Source organism: Microtus oregoni, unplaced genomic scaffold (assembly GCF_018167655.1).
Source record: "Microtus oregoni isolate MIOR12 unplaced genomic scaffold, Mior012 000036F_ref0000092, whole genome shotgun sequence".
Lineage (NCBI taxonomy): Eukaryota > Metazoa > Chordata > Mammalia > Rodentia > Cricetidae > Microtus > Microtus oregoni.
Window position 1 is genome coordinate 19,401,258 of NW_024543095.1, and position 25,709 is coordinate 19,426,966.

Sequence of the window (25,709 nt, forward strand, 5' to 3'; positions counted from 1 at the left end):
CTCATTTTAAAAAGATTTTATTTTTAATTGTTCGTGTTTCTGGGTTTGTGCATAAGTATAGTGTCTTCAGAAGTCACAACAGGATATTGAATTTCCTAGAGCTAGAGTTACAGGCATTTGCGAAAGGCTTAGTGTGGGTGCTAGGAACTGGACTTGAGTTCTTTGGAAGGGTTAACGCATGCTTTTAACCACTGATTCATCTCTCGAGTCCCATGGAGTAGATCCCCCTTAATTTCTACAACTATATCAGTATATATATGTCCTTTTTATTCCGTTTAACAATCTATCTCATAAAGTATAGCTCATTTATATTAAATAATATGACAGGTATTATTTTTAATTTGCTTTTTTCTCTGTTGTAATTTTTAATACTTTTTAAATTTGCTTTTAAAAATATGTTTTCTGTAGATATAGAAGGTATATAAAAGCACTAGTATATTCTGTATGAGTGAGAAAGGGAGACAGGCAGAGTGGAAAGAAACACTGAACATGAAGGTTAGTGAATATCATATTAAGTTACTTGCCTTCAGTTCTGAGGTCAGAACAAGGCTATGATAAGGTTTCCCTTTATTTCATTTGTGATATGTACATTGTTGTCCTGAACATGTCTCTATTCAAGGAGGGTCACACTTAGTACTGCATTTGGATATAATTTCTTTCTTGGGGGGGGGGGCAGGATTTATTTATTATGTATGTATACAGTGTTCTGTCTGCTTGTGTGCCTGCAGGCCAGAAGAGGGCTCCAGGTCTTGTTACTGATGGTTGCGAGCTGTCATGTGCTTGCTGGAAATTGAACTCAGAACCTCTGGAAGAGCAGTCAGTGCTCTTAACCTCTGAGCCATCTCTCCAGCCATAAAGTTTCAATAAAGATGCAGTTTTGAGCAGTCTTAACACTTGCCTCAACACTTGTCTGAGTCTGCTGATTTGGTTTGACATTGTGTTGTAAGGTAAAACTAGCTTTAGGAATTCATTTTCCTTGATTTATAGAATTCATACTTGCTTAGATTGGTTTGCTTTACCCTTAACTTTTTAAATATTTTTTAAAATTCTTTTCACTGTCTTTTTAGTTTAGTTGTTTTTTGGGTAATTTCATCATTCCCAGGGCTTCACTTAGTATCTGGATGCTAATGACTCTTAAGTTTGTCTCCTAAAGGCCAGACCTAATTTGCAACTAATTGTTTAATTTAGAGTTATGTCTGATGGAATTTATATAAGTTGGGCTTTATGTCTTCCTTCTCTAGGATTCAAGATTCTAAACTTGATGTTTGTTCTTTATGGTGCTTAGTTACTTGGATATAAAACTTGAAAGGAGTTTATATATTATCCTGAGGAACTCTCTTGTTTCATAACCAGCACATTGAGACCAGCTAGGTGTTCATTTGACCATGACCTGCAAAAACCAAGGTTAGAATATAGGAAATAAAATACCTATAAATTTTCAAGGGTCCTAGTTTATTTCTCATCAGTTAAAATGTACATATGTGTGCATATGCATATGTATATTTATACTTTACATATATTTATATGTGTGTATTTCTATAGATGGTAAAAATAGCTTTAGAAATATATTTTTGTTGATTTGCATAGTATATAATCCCATGTTCATAGTTGCCTGAATTCTTTTTCTTTACCATTCAAAAACTGTTTTGTTTTTGATTTTTGAGAGGAGGGGGGTGGTATTTCAAGACAGGGTTTCTGTGTGGAGCTGGTTGTCCTAGAATTTACTCTGTAGACCAGGCTGTTCTTGAACTCAAAGATCCACCTGCCTCTGCTATTCAAGTGCTAGTTTGTTGTTGTTTTGGTTTTTGTTTTACTTTTTCATTGTTGTCATATTAATAGTTTTGTGTTTTAGGGTAATCTTATTTATCTATATATGTATATATACATATATATAATTCGCAGAGGGAAAAGGGGGGGAGTCAGCATGAATAATTTGAATCAGATGTTTAAGAGCCAGGTATGTAACTTCATGAAGTTAGCTTCATGTCACCATGAATCGTACACTATGGGACATTAATAACATAACTCACAGGGATGGAGAGATTACTGAGCCATTAAGAACATTTGTCCTTTTCTAGAGGACCAGAGTGCAGCTCACAACCACCACTAACTCAAGCTCTAGAAGATCTGACGCCCTCTTCTAGCCTATGTAAGCACACACCTTGCATGGCCACACATACACAAATACATAAATAGTAAATCTTTAAACAAAAAAAATTCTTAAAATAGTTTTCAGAGTTAGCTCAATTTGATCTCTTTTTGATGCTTTTTAAAAAGATTACTCCATGAACTGCACACACACACACACACACACACACACACACATTTTACACTAGCTATTCCAATATATTGTGATCTTTATCTCATGCCATCTACATGTATTTTCCTGTTCTCTGTGGAGAAACCACTTCCTCACAGCCCAGCTCAGGAGCTCTCCCTTAGGCACTTGCCGCTTTGGTATATCTGTTCTGGGCTCCTATCCTTTTGTTTTTTTTCTGTAGTACATATTGAAGGGACTGGTATTCGGCCCAAAGGAGATTTCTTTGCCTCAGAGTGACAAAGGGCAGGGGATAAAAGACAAAGACAGGAAATAGAGCATGAGGGAGAAAGGGAAGGAACAAGGGAGAGGGGGAAGGGATATTTGTCCTGGAGGGACAAAGGACTGCGTTTGGATAGAGAGGGGAAAGATGGGACACATAAGCAAATGATTGGCAGTTTATAAAGGTAAAAGGGGAAATCCCATGTTAGGACGAGGTGTTTAATTTTGATTGGACAGGTCAATTAGGGTAGCCAAAGGCTTTTGGTTGTTGGGCCTCAATACTTTGATAGGTGGATTTAGTAGCCAGCCTCAGGAGGAGGAAGTGGACAAGTAAAGGGAGTAAATCTTGGTGGCTACCTTTAGGAATGCAATCTAGAGGTTTTAGCAGGCCAGAGGGAATCAGAGAAGGACAAGGCCTGCCAGAGCCATGTTTGTCATACTTGGGCTGTCCAGAGTCCCTTCACATATTATATCATAGCTGTGCACACGTTTTTGTATCCTACCAGAGTGGATATAAACTCTCTATGATCAAGAAACTTAGTGCATGGGGGCTGGAGAGATGGCGCAGAGGTTAAGAGCATTGCCTGCTCTTCCAAAGGTCCTGAGTTCAATTCCCAGCAACCACATGGTGGCTTATAACCATCTGTAATGGGGTCTGGTTCCCTCTTCTGGCCTGAAGGCATACACACAGGCAGAATATTGTATACATAATAAATAAATAAATAAATAAATAAATAAATAAGAAAAGAAACTTAGTGCACTAATCACTTACAGATTTATCTACCTACTTATCCCCTAACACAGTGGTTGGTAACAGGGGCCCTGAGTCAACCAATTTTCAACCATATTAAAATCCAGTCTCTTAGCAGTCAAAAAATTTAAAGACAACACAACAACATACAGATCCAGGCTTTCTGTATTTTCAACCTTTACATGGCGTTTTGAAATTACTCGCTTTTTAAGAACTTTATTTAATTTTAAAACTATTTTTTAATCTAATGCAGTACATATTCTTTCTCTTCTCTCTCCCAAGCCTTTGTACATTTAAAAATACACTGTAACCCATTTAGGGTTTTTTTTCTATCTGAATCTATCTATTCTGTGTATCTGTGTTCTGTCTGCATGAGCAAAGCTCCAAACCTGTTGTGCAGTGTGTTGGCAGAGCTTGCACTGGCTGCTTAAGCTTGCAGACAGCGACTGGGAGATATGCATTGGCCAGTGTGAGACTGCAGGAACTGGCCACACTTGCTTAGCTCATGGCGGTTGGCGGCCGCCTCCATCTCATAGATGGCGTAGGCAGATGCATCTCTGCACTGCAGCTGGCCTGAGACTGCGAGACTGGGAAGCTGCATTTGTCTCTTTCTGTGCATTTAGAACCTTTTTCAAAACTTTCTCAGGCTCTATGTGGACGTTCATCTCTTGTCCCTCTGGCTGGCTGCAGTTTCCAGACTCCACCCTTCTTCCCAGCATCCTCCTCATCCGGCTCTCCTGCCTAACCTTATTCTGTTCAGCTTTTAGCCAATCAGCTTCTTTATTAAACCAAGCACAGTGACATTTATTATTAACTTCTCTTCCAACTCTCAGTCCCAGGCTTGAACTCCTGATCTTGATCTGACTGCCTGTTTCCTCAAGTATTTCTGCCTGTGCTGCCACACCTGCTAATCTGAGCAATTGCAAAGTTCAGAGAAAGAAGTAAGGAGTTGAGAGCTAGAGAATGGGAAAGGATATTATCTCCCGTTTAGGTAGAATTTGAGAAAGAGAATTATCTGTCCGGGGAAAAACAAGACAAAAATTGTAACACTAGAGCACAATTGGCATGTTATCTATCACAAGTAAGAGAGAGAAAAAGCAGTGAGTACAGATACCACCAAAGTCCAACTTGGTGACCACTGATTTTTATGTGAGTGTGTGAGAGGGAGCAGAGATGAGTCAAAGACATCTGCATCACCAAAGCCCAATCCAGCACAGGTGACAGCTTACAAAACTGGGAACCTGGGACACACTGCCCCACCTGCAGACTGCTCAATGGCTTGAGGAATGTCCTTTCTAGGTGGCTCAGTTGGTCTACACCTCTTCAAGGAAGAAGCTCAGTTGGTCTCTGCTGCTTTCATTTGGTTCTTAACTTTCAAGGTTTCTGCTTCTTCTAGCTGTGGGGCTTGTCTCAAAGTCTTTGTTACTCACCTAAGAAGAATGACTCTTGGAATTCTCTGTTTACTCTGGGAGGGAAGGACCTAGTAACTTTGTTTCCTGAACTTCCTGAAGGTGTTTTGAGTTTTTTACCTTCTGCTTGAACTTCCTTGCAGGATAGAATGTTTCAACCCCAGAGGAAATTGCTTGATGTTGATGAATTCTAGTAGGACAGTGCTTAATAGTTGGAGATTTAGGAGTGTTGTTATTCAGGGACAGAGGAAAAGCACCAGTGGACTTATTTATTGACCCAGGCATATCTTAATGTAGCTCAGGCTGGCCTCTACTGGAACCTGATATGCAACTAAGCATTTGAACTCATGACGTTCCTGCCCCCCACCTCTCAAGTAAAGTTTTTCATCACCACACCTCAGTGGTGTAGTGGGAGGCTGCTTGTTGGTTCTCGGCTTTTTTAAACCCGAAATAATCACACAGAAACTGTATTAATTAAAACATTGCTTGGTCCATTAGCTCTAGCTTCTATTTGACTAACTCTTACATATCAATTTAACCCATTTTTATTAATCTGTGTATTGCACGTGGCAATACACACTTGGAAAGTTTTTGCATGTTGGACTCTGGGCATGACTCCATGGTGTCTCTCTGACTCCGCCCTTCTTTACCCCGGCACTCAGCTCAGCTTTCCCTGCCTACCTAAGTTCTGCCTTGCTATAGGTCCAAGGCAGTGTCTTTATTCATTGCTAATCACAGCACATAAAGGGGATTCCCACATCACAGTGGTATTTGTTTTGATGAACCTCCCCCCCCCTTTTTTTTTTTTTTTTTGGATTTTTGAGACAGGGTTTCTCTGTAGCTTTTTGGTTCCTGTCCTGGAACTAGCTTTTGTAGACCAGGCTGGCCTCGAACTCCCTTTTGAGTCAGTACATCAGAACGTATTTTCCCGTGCATCTGTGGAAGACAAGTCCGCTGTACTTTCATAAAGTTGAAGTTGGTTTTGGTCCCTGAGTGAATGTTATCTAGAGATGACAGTTCTCCCACAGAACACAAGGTCTGCTTTCTGTTCCTTCGTATTATATTCTCCATACAACTTCAGAAAAATCAGATCTAAAAAAAGGGTTAAATCTATTCTCCTTTTCTTGGGATCAAACTCACAGCCCTTGCATATGCTTGGCAATTGTTTGCCACTGAGCTACTTTCCTAGTCAGCATCCAAATCTTACATTTTTCTGAATTTTTATTAAATGTAAGCGAACATTATGACTGAAATTTTAGTCTGTAAACAATTAAATTTTGCTTAGTTCAGTTACAGTTTTAATGTTTTGTAATTTGGTGATTATACAGCTATATGAAAAGACCTGACAAGATGGACCTTTTAATATATAAGGCAAGAACATAACATTTCAGAAATAGTAATATTATCTTCTCAGAATTTATTATTTAAAACTTTTATTAAGATGAATCTTTGCAATTTAGCCCTTAATATATTCCTTTCTACAAAACCTTTAATGGTTTTTCAATCAATCTTAAAGTTTAAAAATTAATGATGGTAAATGAGAGAATGCATATTTTCTGTTTTCAGCATCCAGGCACTTTGTTTCTTACAGACAAATATCATTTTAGATCAATATTTCTAAAACTTTTATCATTTGTGCCTCATCATTTAAGTAAATTTTAAGTGAGATTTAGTCCGAAATTCTTTTTGCAGACTCTAAAATATAGATGAGCAAATTCATAATTCGTCTCTTGTTACTAATGGCTCGTGAACAGACCAGTGGAAGGAAGTGCTGCCATGGCAACATAAGCAGACTGTTATTTGAAACTACTGAAACAGCAAATTCTCAGTTTTACAATTTGGTGCTTCAAGGAAATAGCTTTTTCTACTGTGATCAAAAACGGTTTTCAGACTTTCAACTATAGAATTTGAAAACAAAACTCTATAAACAGTTTGCAGGAGATATCCCTGGAATATCAAGGTAGAACATGGGTAGTAATTGATGGAATTGTCTTGGTCAATGTAAGAAAAATTATTTGTGTATATGAAACCTAATTGGAACAAAGGATGTGTGTTGACAGTTTTATTTCCCAATTGTCAAAACATATCTATCATTTGTCTAAATGACTGAACAAAACTCTAAGTTGGTTTTTATCACTTAGTCTAAAAATACATTTGCATACAAATCTTAACATTTCTTGGGAAAACTTGTCAGTTGCTTGGGTTCTTTGTTATTTTTGTTTGTTAGTTTTTGAGACACCGTGCGTGTGTAAATATAGTGGTGTCTGGGACAGAACTCATCTAGACTAGGCTGGCCTCGAACTTAAGACAGTCCTCCTGCCTTTGCCTCTTGGGTACTTGAATCACTCCACCTGGCCCCAATTCTTCCTCTTTTTTGTGGTGCCTTGACACTGAGTGCCACAGAGATGACTCTCCTGATCATTCCTCCCTGTGTGACTGTTGTAAGAGACACATCAGTTTTCCTTCTACATGTCTCTGTTGCTCAGTTGTCAGGGTGTTTTAAACTGCCCTGTTATGAGTGCATGGACTTCTCTGTAAATAAGAAGCTTTTCTCCTTAAGTTAGTTTTGGCCCCTACTACTTATTACCTAAACCTTTTTGAAATTTACTTTTGTTCTTATTAGGGTTTTGTTGTTGCTGGTGCTGCTGTTGTTGTTTGAGACAGTGTCTTTCAGTATAGCATTGGCTGTTCTGGAACTCACTCTGTAGACCAGGCTGGCCTCGAACTCATAGAGATCCACCTGCCTCTACCTCCCAAGTGCTAGGATTAAAGGTGTGTGCCACCACTGCCCAGCTCTGTTGTTTGGTATCATTAATCCCCTTCCCCTAGCATTCAGCAAATACCCTATGGCAATTTCAGAATATCCAATTAATGTTCATTTATTTTGAACTGTGTTACTTGGCTATAAGTTATTTTATTGAATCCCATTATAACTCACTTGGATCTTTGATTTTCTTTGTGGGTAAAATGTGAAATGTCTGACTCTCACATTGTTTTATCTCGTTTCACATAATCATAATAAGTAGCAATAAATATCTTGGGCTTTTAAGGTTTTTTTTTAATTTCATACTGTATGTGTGAATATGTATGTGTGTGTGCGAGTACCAGCAGAGGTCAACAAGTGCACAGATCCCCCGAACTGCAGTAATGTGTAGTTGTGAGCCCTCTAGTATGGGTGCTGAGAACCAAACTTGGGATTATTGCACGTACAGTGCAGTATATTATGAACTGCTGAGCTATCTCCAGCTGAAAGCCTTATATTTTAAACTTGTGGAACAATATTTTTTGATCATGCCACTTTATTAAAATGACACAGTACTTAAAGATAAAAAGATCTCATTAGTAGACTAATTGCTGCGAGAAAGAGTTTAGGGAATGGAAGCAATGTGGAGATAATCACATTAAACCTTACATCATATAAGTTTTTTTAATATTTATTTATTTATTTATTTATTGTGTATACAATATTCTGTCTGTGTGTATACCTGCAGACCAGAAGAGAGCACCAGACCCCATTACAGATGGTTGTGAGCCACCATGTGGTTGCTGGGAATTGAACTCAGGACCTTTGAAAGAGCAGGCAATGCTCTTAACCACTGAGCCATCTCTCCAGCCCCATCATATAAGATTTTATACAAGGAAGGGTTAGGGGAAAAGAAATGAGTAAGTTTGTTTTCCAAAGAGTTATTAATGTAGTTAGTTGTAAAGTACAACTTAAATTTTAAGATTTTTTGCAATATGAAAAGCATAGGCTCAGTGACATGGCTTAGAAGGTAAAGGCACTACTTACTGCTGAGCCTGAGGGTCCTGGATTTTGATTCACTCAGGAAAAGGAAAGGACTGATTCCTTCAAGTTCTCCTATCCGCACTCATGACTTGTCTTTCTCCCCATAAAAGAATAAGTTTAAGCCTTATAGAAGCTTGGGTGTAAATAAGTTTTAACCTCTCTCATCTTGTGGTTAGAGTAAACTATGTATTTTATGGTGAGTGCAATGAGTCATGTATAACAGACTCATGTCCACTTGAGGGGTATGGGGAAGTAGGTGTGAGTATTGCAGCGAGTGGATCAGCATCTAGCAGCAGGCACAGTGGTAACTGCTGCATCTCCAGCCTTCACTTCAGCCTTGGCATGAAGTGGGAGGTTCCCCCATATTCTTACTCAGAGGAGTCTGATAAACTGATACATAAAAGTTCAGGATTTAATTCTTCCACACTTTTTTCTAGGTTAATGGAAAAGGTTCCTTATGGTGTGTTGATCCAGAATATAAGCCCAATCTTATGCAGGCCTTGAAGAAGCAACCTTTTTCCTCTCCACAGAGGTAAGCACTTTCTGTGTGATTGAGATTTATTGTGTGAAATGGAGAAAACAAGTCGTACGGATTTGTTTTATTTGTGTATTTATTAATTGTATAGAGAAGTATTTACAGGTCACATTAACCTAAGGTATTTTCCTCTTGGTTAATTTCTTTTTTTCTAGGAAATGAAATGTTGTGAGTTATTTGATTGCACTGTGTAAAGAGGCCACTGTGGTTGGTTAAATTTATTTAAAAAAAAAAAAACAGCCAATAGCTAGGAAGGAGGTATAGGCAAGATTTTCAGACAGAGTGCTCTGGAAAGAAAGAGGGAGTCACCAGCTGGATGTCAGGAGGAGGAGAGGTAAAAGCCGTGAGCCACGTGGCGGCGTGTAGATAAATAGAAGTGGGTTAAGTTATACAAACTGGTTAGAGACAAGCCTAGGCTATTGGCTGAACTTTCATAATTAATAAGTTATTGTTAATTATGAAATAAGTGTTGTTATTTGGGAGCTGGCTGGTGAGACAGAGAGACACCCAGTATATTCCAGTATAATAAAAACTCAGGATTCACAATTTAGTTAAAGACCTGATAAATCTAAAGACAGATCAGAGCCAGTTGATTGACCCTCTTTCCTTCGGAAATTCCTTGAAAATCCTCTCTTCTCTCTTCCTGTCCTCTCTAGCAGACCCTTCAGTCCTCCAAGAAATCTATGGCTAATCCCAGTCAGTCAATTGCTGACTCTGTACTTTGATTCAAGATGACCTTATTGGCATGGTGGAATGCCTGTATGCACAATTCTCCCACAACAATAAAATGCTAGATGGTTGGGGCTGGAGAGATGGCTCAGAGGTTAAGAGCACTGATTGTTCTTCCAGAGGTCCTGAGTTCAACTCCCAGCAACCACATAGTGGCTCACAACCATCTGTAATGAAATCTGGTGCCCTCTTCTGGCTTGCAGGCACACATGCAGACAGAACACTGTGCACAAAATAAATAAATAAATCTTTAAAAAAAATGCTAGATGGTTGAATATAAGTTCTCAGAAATAAAGTCAGTGCAATATAAGTAAGCTAAATAAATTATATGACTTCAGTTACAAAAAAAGACTCATTTAAATTGTTTGCATGCTGATAATGACTTAAATTAAATGCATATTTAAATTTTTAAAATAAGATGATTCAAAGTTTATAATCATAGCATTTTTGATACACCATTTAAAGTTTCTTTTTCCTATTTATTTTGTTTTGCTTTGTTTCATCTTGGTGAAATGTGTCTCATGTTGTTTTAGTGATCCATTGCTGTGAAGAGACACCATGACCAAGGCAACTCTTATAAAAGAAAACATTTAATTGGGGGCTTCTAGTTTCTGAGGATTAGTCCATTATCATGGCAGGAAGCGTGGCACTGGAGCAGTAGCCGAGATCTTTACATCCTTATCCACAGGCAGCAGGCAGAGAGAGAAAGACTGGGCTTGGAATGAACTTTTGAAATTTAAACAAGTACACATCTACTCCAAGAAGGACAGACCTCCTAATCCTTCCCAAATATTTCCAGTTAGTTCTGCACTGGGAACAAAATGTGCAAGTGTCTGAGCTCATCGGAGTGCTGTGGGATCATGCTTGCCCTCCTGTCTGCTTGAAGTTGATGATTCTCCTCCAAAATACTTCATATTTAAAAACTGAAGTTTGAAATTTTAAATGTTTGTCAAGTAAAATAGTGCTTTGCAGGTTTTTATGTTGTTGTTTTCTGGAAAACGTTGTTATAATGTATTTCCTTACAGCTTCCCCTGGCTTTAGTTTTTCTCATTTTGTTAAATCTGGACATTATATTATCTCTCCAAATCTGATTTTAAATCTTCTTTCTAAGGAAACCTTAAAGAATCTTATAATTCTATGATCTATATTTATTTGTATTGCAGTTTGCCTTATTAAGATAAATCTTAGGAGGTAGTCTTTGATGCTTAATTTATTTTCAAAAGTCTGAAAGGTTATTAATTTTCAAATACATACCTAGGGAGAAAATTAAAATCTTACTGCAACAAATTCAGAATTTCCCATTGTAATTCATTTAAATTCTTAGGTAATACTGGTGCTTATGATATGTTCTATTTAAGTAGTAATTTAGAGCTAAAGGAACTGTCTGTAATGTTGGCAAATGTGACCCACTTCACTGTCCTCTTGACCAAGGGCAGCGTGGAGGCACAAGTCACCTCTCATGTATCATCATGGACTCACGTTTAGATCTTTGCTTTTCGTAGCTTTAGGTGTGAAAAGTAATTTTGCAAGGTTTTTTTTTTTAAAGAGTAAATAAGAGCATGAGAGTTATCAATTGTTGACTTTAAAACTTCAATGAAATGAAAACATTTTGTTCCATTTTGCTGATTTCCTTCCGACACATTTTTGTGTGACCCTTCTACAATTTGTAAGTCTGGGAGAAAGAATAAGGTATATGTTAAAAATATTTTTCTCTACTATCACAAATAGAGCCCCCCCAAAAAAAAAAATTTTACTTTTTGCACTAAAAAACACCCTGGAAACTTAACTTTGTGTCATTATTATATAGAATTTTTCTTAAGTACTTGTTTTGATAAATTCTTAGTGTTAAACTATTAGTATTATATCAAATTTTAAAATGTGTTAGTACTGAATTCTTATATTTATTGTTCAGGGCATTTAAAATATATTATTATGTAACCGGTACAAAAATACTATATGAGAAATGTAATTGTTTCTGTTTTTGAAGAAATTAAGAGATAATTGTTTAACAGTAACAGAGTAACTGTTTTTAGTCCTGACCCTGTGCACTTCAGCAGCTCTTTCTGAACTGAGTGCTATAAGCAAAGAGAACAAGGAGAACTTGACTGTTGTGGTTTTGTGGTGCATTCTAGTTGTGCCTGTGACTTGGTTCTGTAGAAGCAAGTAAGCACATCTGTCTTCCTCCCTGTTTTTTAGTGGTTCTTTATCACCTCACTACTTGAGCTCTGTTCTCAAGCAAAGTCAAGTGCAAACTCTTAAAGGTATGTATGAAAATCATCCAAAGTCATCATTTACCAACATTTGGTGTAATGTATATGTACTTGTTTTTTAGTAACTCATGATGTATAGACATTTTATCTTCCTCTTCATTTATCTTTATGTTACTTCTTTATATTTTTTCTTGAAAGTAGAACTTAATTTCTTAGTAATATCATTGGAGTTACTTCTGTGTATTATTATGTGTCCCATTGTAACTTTACATTTATGAAATAGTTGAAAAGAAACTATCAATAATATTTTGAGACAGAATGTCACGTAGTAGTAGAGTTAGCTGCGCAGAGACCTGCATGTTACTCCTTTGGTTTTTGCCTCCTGGTTTGTAAATTATAAAATACTTGTTACAGTTGTTAAAGAATTTCACCATCCCTTAGATTAGGATGCAGTTCCAAATATTTTTATAGGTTATATCTGAAAAACTTTAACTTAGACTAATAAGTTGACTTCTTTTAAAGGAAGTTACACACACACACACACACACACACACTTAATTTTTATGGCATTTTTTTATACTTTAGTTGTTTGGGGTTAATCTTCCCTTACCAACATTCTATCCGCCTTGGTCCCCATTCCCACCTAAACTCTTCCATCCTCAGTGTTCCCCCTTCTCTCTTTCCCTTTCTCCTTCCCTCCCTTCTTCCCTTCTTCCTTCCTTCTTTCCTTCCTCACTTTGGCTCGCTCTGGCTGGCCTGGAACTCTATATAGACCAGGCTAGCCTCAAACTCATTAAGACCCAACAGCTTCTGCCTCCCAAGTTTTGGAATTGTTGCCACCACGCCCTGCTCATCCACTTTTTATGTCAGGATCACTTGTGTTTATTACCCCCTTCCCATGGATCCCGTACCAGTGTCCAGCGTCTGCACTCACAGAGACACATATGTGAAAATACGAAGCTAAGCTCTGTGTATGGGAGTAAACATGCTCTGTCATCTTTCTCAGCCTGGATTCCTGCAGTGTTTCCACTTCCATCCATTTCCTCAAGTTGTGTAATTGTATTTTCCTTCTCTGCTGAGTTGTATATGCACCACTAATATTTTCATTAGCCATTCATGCTGGTAGACATCTAGCTGATCGTATCTCTTTGCCTTTGCGAATACAGCAGGCATGAACATAGATGTACACGTTTCTCAGTAGTAAAGCGTGGAGGCCTGTGGGTATATACCCAGGAGTGTAATAGCTAGGTCATAGCAGTTTCTGTCTTTAGTCTTTTGGAAATTTCCACACTGATTTCCAGAGTAGCTGCAGGAGTTGATACTCTTAACCAACAGTAAATAATGGTTATGCTTTCTCCGTGCCCACCAGCATTTGTTGTCACTTGTTTTCACAGCCGCTCTGACGTTGGCAAGATGGAATCTCCCAGTTTCTTTGTTTGTTTGTGTTAAATAGGGTTTCATATAGCTCAGCTGGCCTTTTAATTTGCTATGTAGTTAAGGATGACTTTGAACTTCTGATCTTTCTCCTTCCACCTCCAAAGTACTAGAGTGAGAGGCATGCACCATGCCAAGTTTATATTGCGCTGAGGATCAAATCAGGGCTTCATTTGTGCTAGGCAACTACTGTAGCTGTGAACTGGATTCCCAGCCGTCTGTGGCTCAGTTTTTGATTTGGTTGTTCGTTACTTTTTTTGTTTGTTTGTTTTGTTTTGTTTTAGTTTTTTGGATATACTAGGAATGAATTCTCTGTCTTGTGTGACTGGGAAAACAACTCTTTCACCCTGTAGGCTGTCTTCTTCACTCAGAGTCAATTGCCTTATCTGCTATGCAGAGAGATGCTGTTTAATTTCGAGAGTTCTCATTTGTCGATTGTTGGTCTTCCTTCCTTTGTGACTGGAGTCTCTTCAGAAAGACCTTACCTATGCTTGTATCTCCAAGTGTTTGCCTTAATCTTTCCTCTAGCAGCTTCAGAATTAAGGGAATTCTTTTCTATGTTTATTGTTCTTGTCTGCAAGTGCTGAGGGTTAGAGCCTCAGCTGGCAAGCTCCACACTCGGGAATGTCTTTCAGCGGTGGAATTCTTTCCTGCTCATAATTAGTAGATAGATTAGCATACTTGAGTTTTTGTAGTGTTGTTATTTCAAGTCTTAAAATGCTTCTATGTCCTTCAGAAATGAAAAATCTCACAGTAGAGCCTTTCGGCTGTCAGATGTTTGGCTCTTTGAAGCTTGTAAAGATGAGCTTTGGAGCATTGTGCATCCTGTAAAAATAAGGGAGGGAGAAGCTTCAGAGAAACCTTGCCAAGAAATTTAGTGGATGGGAATCTATTTCTGATGACCCTCTGCTCCCTGTTACCTGCATGGGTAGGTAGAAGGGGTCTCTTCACCTGCAGGCATTGCTGAGACACTTCTATCTTTATATCCGACTTCTGGGTCTTACCCTCAAAATCACTCCATCCAGGTTCTGAAACATACTGGGTTTTGTGAATTCTGGGCTTTCTTAGAATCTCTTCTTGCTCTTGTTTCACTCCTTCCAAATTTGGTTTCTTCCTATGGAAATATTTCACCTTGTTCCATCCTGTGTTTCTGTCCTTTCCTATGACATCTCACCTCAATGACTTTCTTTTAGCCCTTGCTTAGGGGTATGAGACCTATTCCCCCAGCCATGAGCTAGGTGGGAAGGGTTGATAGTCTAGATTAAAACAGTTCTAGGCCTGTTCTGGACTTGAACACAAAGTTCTGAATTTTAAGAGGCAAAACATAATGTTTAAAAGTTTACGAAAGTTCATATTTCAATTCAGCTGGTTAGGGCATATTTATAAATGAGAAAAATTCCCCCTCCTTCCCTTAAATTTTTTCTGGAGATGTTTGAAAAATAACCAAGTAGATCAAACATTCATCACAAGTAATTGAGTTCCTACACTGTGCCCTAAGAGCCTTGAGATTTGCAGAGGTAACACTCTAGCCAACCTGCTTCCAGAAACATTTTTCCAGAGGCATTGCTTAGTAGTAGCATATTTGCTTTGTAGGGAAAGAGCCCTGGGTCTGATCCCCAGCAACACACCTCTGAAAAAGAGGAAGAGAAAAGAAAGAAGTAGATTAGCTGAAGGTTGACTTTCAAGCAGAAAGGCTTTTCTAAGGAAGGAAGGAAGAAAGCCTGGCGGCGATGGTGGTTCATGCTTATAAAATCCCAGGACGGGCTGGAGAGATGGCTCAGAGGTTAAGAGTACTGACTGCTCTTCCAGAGGTCCTGAGTTCAATTCCCGGCAACCACATGGTGGCTCACAGCCATCTATGGTGCGATCTGGTGCCCTCTTCTGGCATGCAAGCATACATGAAATGAATGTTGTATACATAATAAATAAATAAATCTTTAAAAAAAAATAAAATAAAATCCCAGGACTTGGGAGGCAGAAGCTGATGGATCTCTTGAGTTAAAGACCAACCTGGCTTACACAGCTAGTTCCAGGATGGCCAGGACTGCACAGAGAAACCCTGTCTCGAAAAACAAACAACAAAGACTAAGAAAGCATAAGTCAAAAGGTAGAAGGTAACCGTGTGGCCAGGCAAAGTGGCTCATACTTGTAATCTCCTTAGTTGGAAGGCTGAGGCAGGATTGCTGAAAAATTGAAGTTAGCTTGGGCTGTAGAGTAAGACTGTTTTTAAAAAGGGGGAGGTGTAGAGGAAGGAAGTGAACTGTTCTGATGGATCTCTATTTGACCCAGTTACAACATCTGTAGTGTGTCTTGACTGTGAGTGATTTGAATGTCAAATTGTGGTTTACAAACGAGCTAGACATGCTGCTGTATGATGTGACTAAAGGTGTTGCTGCTTTTCAAAACTAGTGTAAGCACTCTGAAGGAAAAAATGCACTATTGTAAAGGATTTTTGATTGTGATCATTAGCAAATATGGGCATCCATTCTGTTTAATTTTAACACCAAAGCTGATTAGTTATATCACAAATAAAAATTGTAGTTGCTACCAAGAGGATTTTTGTTGGTTAAAAGAAGTTCAAGATTCTACTTTGGGCAAATCCCTGTTAATTATATTCTTGAATCCTATAATGGTTTGGATTTTTAATATTGAAATTAAATTGGTTCAGAGTTAATTACCAAGTATGGCAGGAAGCCTTTTTTTTTTTTTTTAAGAGTTCTTGCTGCTTTTGCAAGGACCTGTTTCTATCACCCAAGTCAAATGGCTGGCTCATAGTCACCTGAAACTACAGCTCTAAGGATCCAACAACCTCTTTTGGCCTCAGCAGGCACCATTGCACACATGTGCATACATAAATAAAAATCTTTTTTACAAAGAATACAAATACACACTAACTTTAAATGAGAAGCGTTTTAGGCGTCTGAATTGTGGATGATAAAATCCCTGTGATTTTCCTTGTTAGAGTCTCTCACTCCCCCCACCCTCCTTTTTAACAAAATTGGGAACAAGTGAAAAACTATTTATGGACTAGTAACCCTGCTACGTTGTGACTTGTGCCAGGACACGGGTCTGGGCACAAGGGGGTGAAATCCAGCCCACCCTCCACTCAGTTAGCTATTCTCCACGAGTCGGGAACACTTACTTGGAAAACTGCTTGCCTTTTTCCCAGTTCACAGGACGATAATATGTTGTAGCTGTATTTTTTTTTTCAAAAGCATGAACTCTATCAAATTGTCTCATGTGGATGGACGCTTAAAAGAAATCCCACACTAGCTCAGAATTAGGGGTAGACTTACAAATCAGAATCCTCTGTTTGAATGGAGATCAGAAAATGAACCATACAACCTGAACAGAGGCCAGAAAAGAGGCCAGACGCATGCTCTACATCCGCATATATAGTATAAGAGGCCACACCCCAGTGGTCGGGTAACCACTAGCTGTAAGACTTCTACAGCAGTCTCAAGTCTCAAGAGGCAAGAATTGGAGAGCTCTGTTTGCCCAGCTTCTCTGTTATGACGAGTGGCCTATCCAGTTCACGTTCTGTGTATTCCCTTAGGACGTTCCTCAACCTCCCTGAACTCTTCCTCAACCATTACCTGCTTTATTTTTTCTCCCTCATACTTACCACTGCCATCATGTTTTCATTGTCTCTATAATTTTTGAGAAGTGACAGTTTATTTCTTCTGCTATATTTTCAGTGTGGAATAATGTTAGGCTCACAGTAGGGCATTCAACTTATTGAAAGAATAGCAGAATGGAGACTACACTGTATTCTGATTATTTTCTGCAGTTTCCACAGTAATCCTGGGTGCTTACTAAATATTAAGGATGCACACACTTGCGTTCCAGAGGCCCATGGCTGGAGTACAAACTCCACCTGACTTTTAGGGAACCCCTCTCTCTGTTTATTTTTTTGAGATAAGGTCTTTTGTGTGGCCAGGCTGACCTAGAACTCATCTTTTCTACCTTTGGATTGCTAAAATTACAGGCAGGTACTCTAGTACCTGACATGGGAGATATATGTGAACTTATTATTAAAACCCAAGGTGGTAATATAGGCCAGGTCTGATGGTTCATGCCTTTATCCCCAGTACCCAGAAAGTCGAGGCTGGAGAAACACTAGTTTAGAGCCAGCCTGTTTGTCAAAGCACTTCACACCAAAATTGCAGTAGCAAACCCTAAGAGTTTGCAGTCATGATGGGGAGTAAACAAGTCAGTATCTAAGTTAAAGTAAGGAAATTAGAAGTCTCTAATGTAAACATATAATGTGAGATATAATTGATGAAAACTTCATCTCTAGATCTTGTGTTAAGTTTGTCTTTTAAGCTAAGGTTTATAATCACTGCTTGCACCATTTTATTTGTTTTTCAAGTAACTATTTGGACAAGTATCACCAAGAGGAAGAAAGCCTCACATCTACAGATGTGCTCACCTGGTACTTACCTTATCTGAAGTAGAACCTTCTGGTTACCACATTTATTTGTTTGTGGTGTATTCGTGGGAATGGTCAGAGGACAGCTTGCAGGAGTTGCTTCTCGCCTTACCACGTGGGCCCCCGTGATGCAACTCAGATAGTTAGACTTAGCCACAAGCACCTTTACCTTCTGAGCTGTCCCGAGGACCTAGCTATGTAGTTTTGAGACAAGATTTCACATTGTATCCCAGGCTAGTCTGGAATTCATGATTCTTGTGTCCCTGTTAGAATACCCAGCTTGAGGTCATTCTGTAAACCCTGTGTAGAGGCATAGACCTTAAAATCCAGAGGCAGAGGACAGGATTCTTAGGCGAGTCTATGTGATATAGTGAGGTCCTGTTTCCAAACACAGAGGCAAAATGTGTAGTGCTGGAAGAGAAGAGAGAACGCAGTCCAAAGCCCCAGAACCCATGTGCAAAAGCCAGGCATTTGTAGTTCAGGTTCTAGGGAGGCGGGATTACTGGGGCTGCCTTACCAATTAGGCTAACCTACTTGGAAAATTCCAGACCAATGATATACTCTGTCTCAAAAAATACCCCCCACACACAAACACAAGATAAAAAAACAGGAGATCTGATGGCCTTGAACAGCCTCTGCAGGCATCAGGCAAACCATGTTGCACAGATATACATGTAGGCAAAACACTAATACACATAAAATACTCTTTCAGAAATTATCAATAAGAATTGTTTTGGTTTCAGCTGTGAGCCTAGCCTTTAACAGCTGAGCCATTTTCCCAGCCCCAGGTTGGTTTTGAACTCAAAACAATCTTCTGCTTCCTAAATGCTGGGTTTGAAGGTGTATGTCATGACTCCAGGCCACCTAAGTCCTAATGCTGACATTTTTGACATTAATGCGACCACTCTTTTCTATTTTCAGAATCTGATATTGATGCTGCCACTGCAATGATACTTTTAAATACTTCAATAGAACAAGAGATTTTAGAATGTAAGCAATCACTCTTTTCTTTTATTAAAATAAATTTTATAAATGCCTTTTCAAACTAATGGTTTAAAATTCAAGATGGCTAATGTCATAGCAGAATTTACTTTTTTCCACTAAATTGTGTATTCATCTGAATGACTCAGTTCCTGTTGTATTGTATTTCTATTTATATAATCATTTGAAAAAATTAAGTTAATGCTGTGGGAGATTTTTGTGTTGATGAATAAATGGAGGAGGCAGAAATGCTTTCCAGAAGGTAACCTTGAGGGGCTAAGGATAAAGACGAAAGCTGTGAGCACACTGTGGTTAGGGGTGTTTATCATTTGGGTTGGTGGGGGGCTCTGTGGGTAAGCGTGCCTGCCATCCACCCTTATCCTTTGTTCAGTCCTGGGACCTGTGTGGTAGAAGGGAGAGTTGATTCTCGGGCTGTCCTCTGACATCCATGCACAGTCCCGGGTGCATGTACATATACACAAAATAGTTGCTTTTATTGGATTCAGCTGAGCTATACATTTTTCTCTATTCCCCTCTCCCCTTCTACACTCTCCCATGACCTCCACGCTCCACAAAATAATTTTTAAAAGGATATTTAGAGTTTGGAGTAGGAAAAGTGTTAAGGTACAATTGCAAAGACCATGAGAAAATGATGAAAAATTTAATTAAAGTTCTTTGATTGGTGCCGTACTTCTGTAATCTCAGCACCTGGGATGTGAGGCAAAAAGACCAGGAACCAGGAATTTAGGATCCCCCTTGGCTAGATAGCAAGTTCCAGACCAGCCTGGGATGTGTAAGACCTGTGTCCAAACTGAGAAATGAGAGACTAGCTGGGAGGCTGGGGACTTGAGTGTGTGTTTAGAAGGCTTGCCGAACAAGTGCAAGGCCTGAGCAAGTTGGCCCTAAGCACCACAAAAGCTAAGAGAAGCAATGCAGAATACTGGGAGAATTTTTAAACGATGTATAATAGATATAAGATTAATATCATGTCTGTAAAGGGTCTAACAAGTAAGAAATAAGCAGACAGGTCCCACAGCTGCCACACTAGTCAGGGACTCGGTCTCGGGATCTGTGGGAAGAGGAAGCAGAGAGATTGAGCCAGAGCTATTGGAAAGGCAGTGTCTTTAGGACAACAGCACTGATACGGACATGAACTTAGAGAGACTGGGCAGAGACTGGCAGCATGTGACTGCACAGAGTGCCCGCACTAAGGGGGAGGGGCACAGGGCCCCCAACCGAGAAGCTGCTTACAGTTGACACCTGCTGGAAGGGGAAGCTGTTTATCCCAGTTGTAGGTCTTATGTCCACGAGCAGTATTTTGCTTTTATTTTTTTAATTTTAATTTTATTTGTTTCTTACTGGATTTGTTTGGTTTAGTAAGAACAAGAGAGCAGAAAAGTCAGCAAAATATGTGAAAGTGGCTCTCAAAAGAAGAAATATGGGGAGATGTAAAGTAAGTTTAAGATACTGCCTTTAGCCGGGCGGTGGTGGCGCACGCCTTTAATCCCAGCACTAGGGAGGCAGAGGCAGGCGGATCTCTGTGAGTTCAAGGCCAGCCTGGTCTACAAGAGCTAGTTCCAGGACAGGAACCAAAAGCTACGGAAAAACCCTGTCTCGAAAAATAAAAAAAAATTAAAAAAAAAAAAGATACTGCCTTTAATTTAGGAAATAAAAATGTAAATGATTGCTAATGGAGTATGTAAGTAGGTGTTTTTCATACACTGTTTATTGTTACGGCCACCCAGGAGTAATTTGAGCATACTTGAATTTAAAATACCTTTTCACTCAGCACTTAACAATTCTTACGCCTCAGAGAGAGAGAGAGAGAGAGATCCAGTACATATCCTTGCTGCAGCATTACTTGTACTAGTACAAACTTGGAACAGTGTAAATACCCGCAGGGAAATTGTCAAGCAGTGGTACTGAGACATTCTTTGCAAATAGTACAAAGTAACTTTTATGTTCCACCAAAAGGACAGGCCATCTTTCAAATGGTTTTTAAATGTTTCAGATCTAGAAATTGAATTATGGGGAAAATGCCACAAAACTACAGATTCCAAGCTCTTATTACTCAAAAGTGAGAGTTTGGGGGTCTGCTTTTGCAATCAGATACCTCTGACTTGTTGATAAAGTCCTGTTTCCCACAGGTGAGAAGCCATCACTGCAGAAGAAGAGGGGTTACAGCAGTGCACTCAGTGCCCCCGGCGCTGCGCGGCTGCAGGAGAGCCATCCTCCAGCCGCCAGCATCGACCCGAAAGCAGACCACAATTACAGTGCCAGTAGCATGGCAGCTCAGCGCTGCGCATCCAGGGCGAGCATGTCTTCCCTGTCTTCTGTGGATGAGGTGTATGAATTCATCCCGAAGAGTAGCCATGTGGGAAGTGATGGCAGCGAGGGCTTCCACAGTGATGAGGACACGGATGCTGATGATGAGGACGATCGTCTGGGAGACAGCGGCTATGCACCACAAGCTCATGAAGACAGTGCTCCCGAAGGACAGCCAGGCAAAAAGAAGAGGAAACAGTCATGTCAAGAAATTGACGAGGAACTCAAAGAAGCAGCGGGGTCGCTGCTCCACCTTGCTGGAATCCGAACCTGCCTTGGTTCCCTCATAAGTACTGCGAAGGCACAGAGTCAGAAACACCGGAAGAAGTAGGAATACTTACTAAAGTGTGGCAATACTCTTCTACTTAACTCTTCACAAGGGATATCAGAGCCATAGCGGACTTCTTAGCTTGAGGGTAGGGAGGAGTGCCACTTGTTTCTTTCTAAATATTTTTTTGGTTGTTTTTCATTTTTTGTTTTGTTCAATTAAACAGTTGCTCTTAGGATCATGACTAATTGTAAATCTGATATAAGAGTTCCCAAAGAATTTCTGTGAATAACTGTCTCCCAGATTTGGAAAATTTTGTATAAGAAAATTCTCAGCCTCTGTCTTAAACTTGTAAGGGGAAAAAAATCAATCTCTTTTGTTAATTGGTCAAATACAAGAATTGATAGCTCAGTATTTTCATTTTTGTTCCCATTGTATAGTCAACTGTAGTTACTCATGTAGCTAAGCACAGGCTGGCATCTTTCTCACATGCTCCTCTCCTGACATAATCCAGAGGTGAAATGCACACCTTCTGTCTTACTGTTTTAAGTTATTCTTTGTTGCAGCATGAGCATGGCCAAACATAAATGAAAACGATCCTAGATGCCTAGAAGGTTCTCTGGTTTGTAGGGGTGTGGCTCATCTCCAGATGGGAATTCCTACTGCAATATCTTTGAAATGTTCTTACCTCACAGTTAATGCACAGCATCCCTGGGGCCTTTACCCTTTCCCAGAGTACTTTGCAAGTGTTGTTTGAGTTTTCGCTACTAGCTGTCTTTGTTAAGTAAAAATTGTCCAGTGAGAGGATACAGTCAGAGTGTATCATGGGATAACATACACCTTTACACACTTTAAAAGAGAACCTTGCATTTGTTTTCTAAACATAGTGTGATGAAATATTGGGAAGACATGTTGTAACATCTTAAGTAAAAGTAGGTCATTGAGGACAAAACTTTCTAAGCTTTGTATAAATTAAAGTTATATGTGTAATGAATAGACTTAAAACATTTGATAGGAAACTGTAGAGATAAACATCTTCAGGGATTTCAAAATAGGTATAAAAATTAGATCTATACAGAACTTTTTAAGAGGCAATGTAATACCTCTATGTGCCATTAATCCATGATAAAATATTTTATATTACTATTCCAAACGGCATTGGCCAAGATATTTTACGTATTGCAACAAAACTGCCTATATGAGACAGTTTTCATATCACAGTTTGACTATAGTATTCAGAACAGGGATACTAATACTGTAGCTCACAAATATATTTTTTTACAGTGGTGGGAGAAACTTTGAGAAAGTTTAGTCTTATTTCATGATGCACCCTGCATCCCAGGCAGTGACCTTCTTTGCATTTTTCTAATTTATAGGCATAGATACACTTGCTGTATGCACACACATACAGGCTCAGGTTAGTTTCCTGCTTTGAAATGTTTTTATGACTACAAAGCATTTCTTGGATTTTTTTTAAAGACAAATATTTCATTTTTACTTATAAATTTTATTTGGGCAAAACTGTCAAATGAGAAGAAAAACTAAAGCATGTTTCTTAACTGACCATACTTTCAGCTTTAACAGCATTAATACACTCTTGTTTCCATGTTAGTTATAATTAAATATGGATAGCTGTATTAATGGAATGGGTGCTACTAAAATATTGACATTTTTCTTTTATTGATAATGCAGGATGAGGAATTTTAAATCTTCCTATAACTCATTAATGTTATTTCGCCAAAAACCAGCTATGTGAAGATAGTCTTTTACTGCAGACAGTGAATACAGTACCAACTGAAAGTATGCTTTGCCATGGTGTCAGTCATAAAGCAGCTACAAAGCTCAGTTGAGTAGCACAGTATTTTGAAGTGAATCACCATGGCCTTCTGGACAGGGCTCACACAGTGTCCAGGATCTGTTCTGAAATTCTCTACAAGTGTTTCTTCAAGTTCCTGTCTGTTAGCTCTTCTGTAAGTAGAGGAAATGACCTGAAGTAGGAGGAGAGAATTGCTCTTTGCTCAAAGAGACCTCGTCAAAATGCCTGTTAGGCAGTAGCTGAAATTCTTTTCTTTGCCTCTTCAGTGGACTCTTCTTTAAAGCTGTAGCCATTAGCAAAGATGATAACTGCCTGCGCACCAACAGCAGCATTTCCTAACAGTTTGCACTTAGTTCTCGTGTGGAATTCAGTGTTTCATTCTCCATGTGCTGCTGTGTCCGGGCATCCATCTCAAGGGGAGAGCCTTCTTCATTCTGGCCCCTTGTGATGTTCTCGGGGATCGCGCTCCTGCTTGGAGACATAGTGGGAAGCTTCCATTTAAGGAAGTCATTCCAAACCTCATGGACTGGAAATTCCCACAGTTAACACACTTCATGTAATAAACATAACCTAGAAACCAGGGACAACATCCACGTTGTTAAACTTGTTTTTGCTAAGGTATACTTTGTCTTATATCAGAATAAGAATTTTGTTGCAACCGTTTCAGTTTTAATGGATCCCTAGTAAAAGCTGTGTCTTGGCACTGTTATCTTTATTTTCCACATTGCCAAGAGAATCCGTGTTTCTTGAATACATCTTTGAAATTCGTTTGTGCAATATATTACTAAATTAGTTGATCTTTTGCTTTTTAATTCAAAATGAAAACGTTGCCTAGATCAGTAGAAAAGCAAGGGGTGCGGCACCCCTTTCCACCTGGGACCCTTGCCTGTTCTTGGAGCCAGCATGACTTATTAGATTCCTTTGTATATTGTAAAGTTGAGCATCTCTATTTTTTCCACTGTTTGAGGCATTTGTAAAGGGTTCCTACTAGATGGTCAGTTAATACACACGTTAGCCAGTTCAAAGCCAGAGCAAGTGTTAAGGCAATGTCTGTATGTTTGTAGACTGGGAGGCCTTTTATAGCAACTCAGGCTGCAGGTGGGAGTGCTCCCCAAAGCCTCCAAACTATTACCCCAAATAGAAGACTACTTAACACCCTTCAAAAACCATAGCATTTTCTAAAGCAACTTCTGAGGCTTTCTAGTTTACATATGTGTCATAGGGTTTTTTTCTTTCTTACTTTGAAATGTGTAAGTTTTGATTAAAGTTTACTCCAATGTGTTAATGATGTAGTCAAATATTTATTGAAAGACACAATAGAGTATTTTAATGTTATACCTGCCATTTTTTCAAGAATATTCTTTGCATCTAACTGCCAGTGCCATTGTCAAACTTGTTTTCAAAATTGTACTTTTTTTTATTAAACAAAGTGCTTAATTTTAAAGTATTATGTTGCCATCATATAGTGTACAAAATGTATAATTGCCAATTCATTGTAACTTATTTATTTTTAAACAAAATATAAGAATACTTTTTGAGTAAAGAAATTTGTTTAATTAAATTGTTTCCTTGTTTCTGATGTAGCATAAAAACTTCTGAATTTAACTGCCAATAGATGACCAGCCACAATTGAACCTCTTCTCAGTTGCCACTCTTTGCTCATAGTAAAACAACTTACAAATGTTTAGTTTTTGTATCTAATCTCTGACTCTTAAAATGTTTATAAAGTTTATTTTTACCAAAGAGATGCAATTCATTATGATAAAGTTGCAGAGTAAATGCCATTTTGTAACATTTTTGTGCTTTGTTCTTTTATTTGTGGGGTGGAGTAGTCGAAGCTTTCCATTTCAAGTGTTTTTAAAATATTTTAATTTTTACATGAGTGTGTGCATATATAGAAGACAGGACAACTTTGGAGAGTTGGTTTTCTCATTCCACTTTGGGTTTGGGGGCTTGAACTCAGGTTCAGTTTTTTGCGATGTCACCAACCCTTGAGTTATTTGTTTGTTTTGGCAGGGTCTCGTAGCCCTGCAGCGGCTGTGTTACTGTGAGATTATAGGGTTGTTGTCACTACTGTGTGTGTTACTGTGGGATTTTATATATATATATATATATATATATATATATAACAGTATATATATATATATATATATATATATATATATATATATGAGAGAGAGAAAACTGACGCTTGTATGAGGATGTGGGGAAACTTGAGAAATTCAAAATGGTTTATAGCCACTTTGAAATGCAATATTAATAATGGACATTATTCAGGAAATTTAAAATAAGGTTATTGTATGATCAGGTTTGTACTTCTAGGTAAAAACCAGAAGAATTGGAAGGAATATCTCAAGATACATGTACAGCCATGATGGACATGAAAGGTGCCCATCATTAGCCTGACCAATTCCATTTTGCTCTTCTCTGGTTCTTTATTTACTGCCCCCTCCCCATTGCTCTTAGTTCTGCTTGACAAACATCTTCATGGCC

The 25,709-nt window shown here is 38.7% G+C and overlaps 1 protein-coding gene across 5 annotated transcripts in view; it reads left to right on the plus strand.

The window, feature by feature from the left end:
* The window catches only part of Foxn2 (forkhead box N2), a 48,257-nt gene extending 23,245 nt beyond the window's left edge, over positions 1–25,012 (plus strand). For all 5 annotated transcript variants that reach the window (XM_041631241.1, XM_041631237.1, XM_041631239.1 and 2 more), the window contains 4 exons: positions 8,924–9,018; positions 11,947–12,011; positions 18,748–18,816; positions 20,955–25,012. In XM_041631241.1, coding sequence (XP_041487175.1) covers positions 8,924–9,018; positions 11,947–12,011; positions 18,748–18,816; positions 20,955–21,463 — 738 coding nt within the window. In that variant the 3' untranslated portion in view covers positions 21,464–25,012. The remainder of the gene's footprint in view (positions 1–8,923; positions 9,019–11,946; positions 12,012–18,747; positions 18,817–20,954) is intronic.
* Positions 25,013–25,709: the final 697 nt, after the last annotated feature.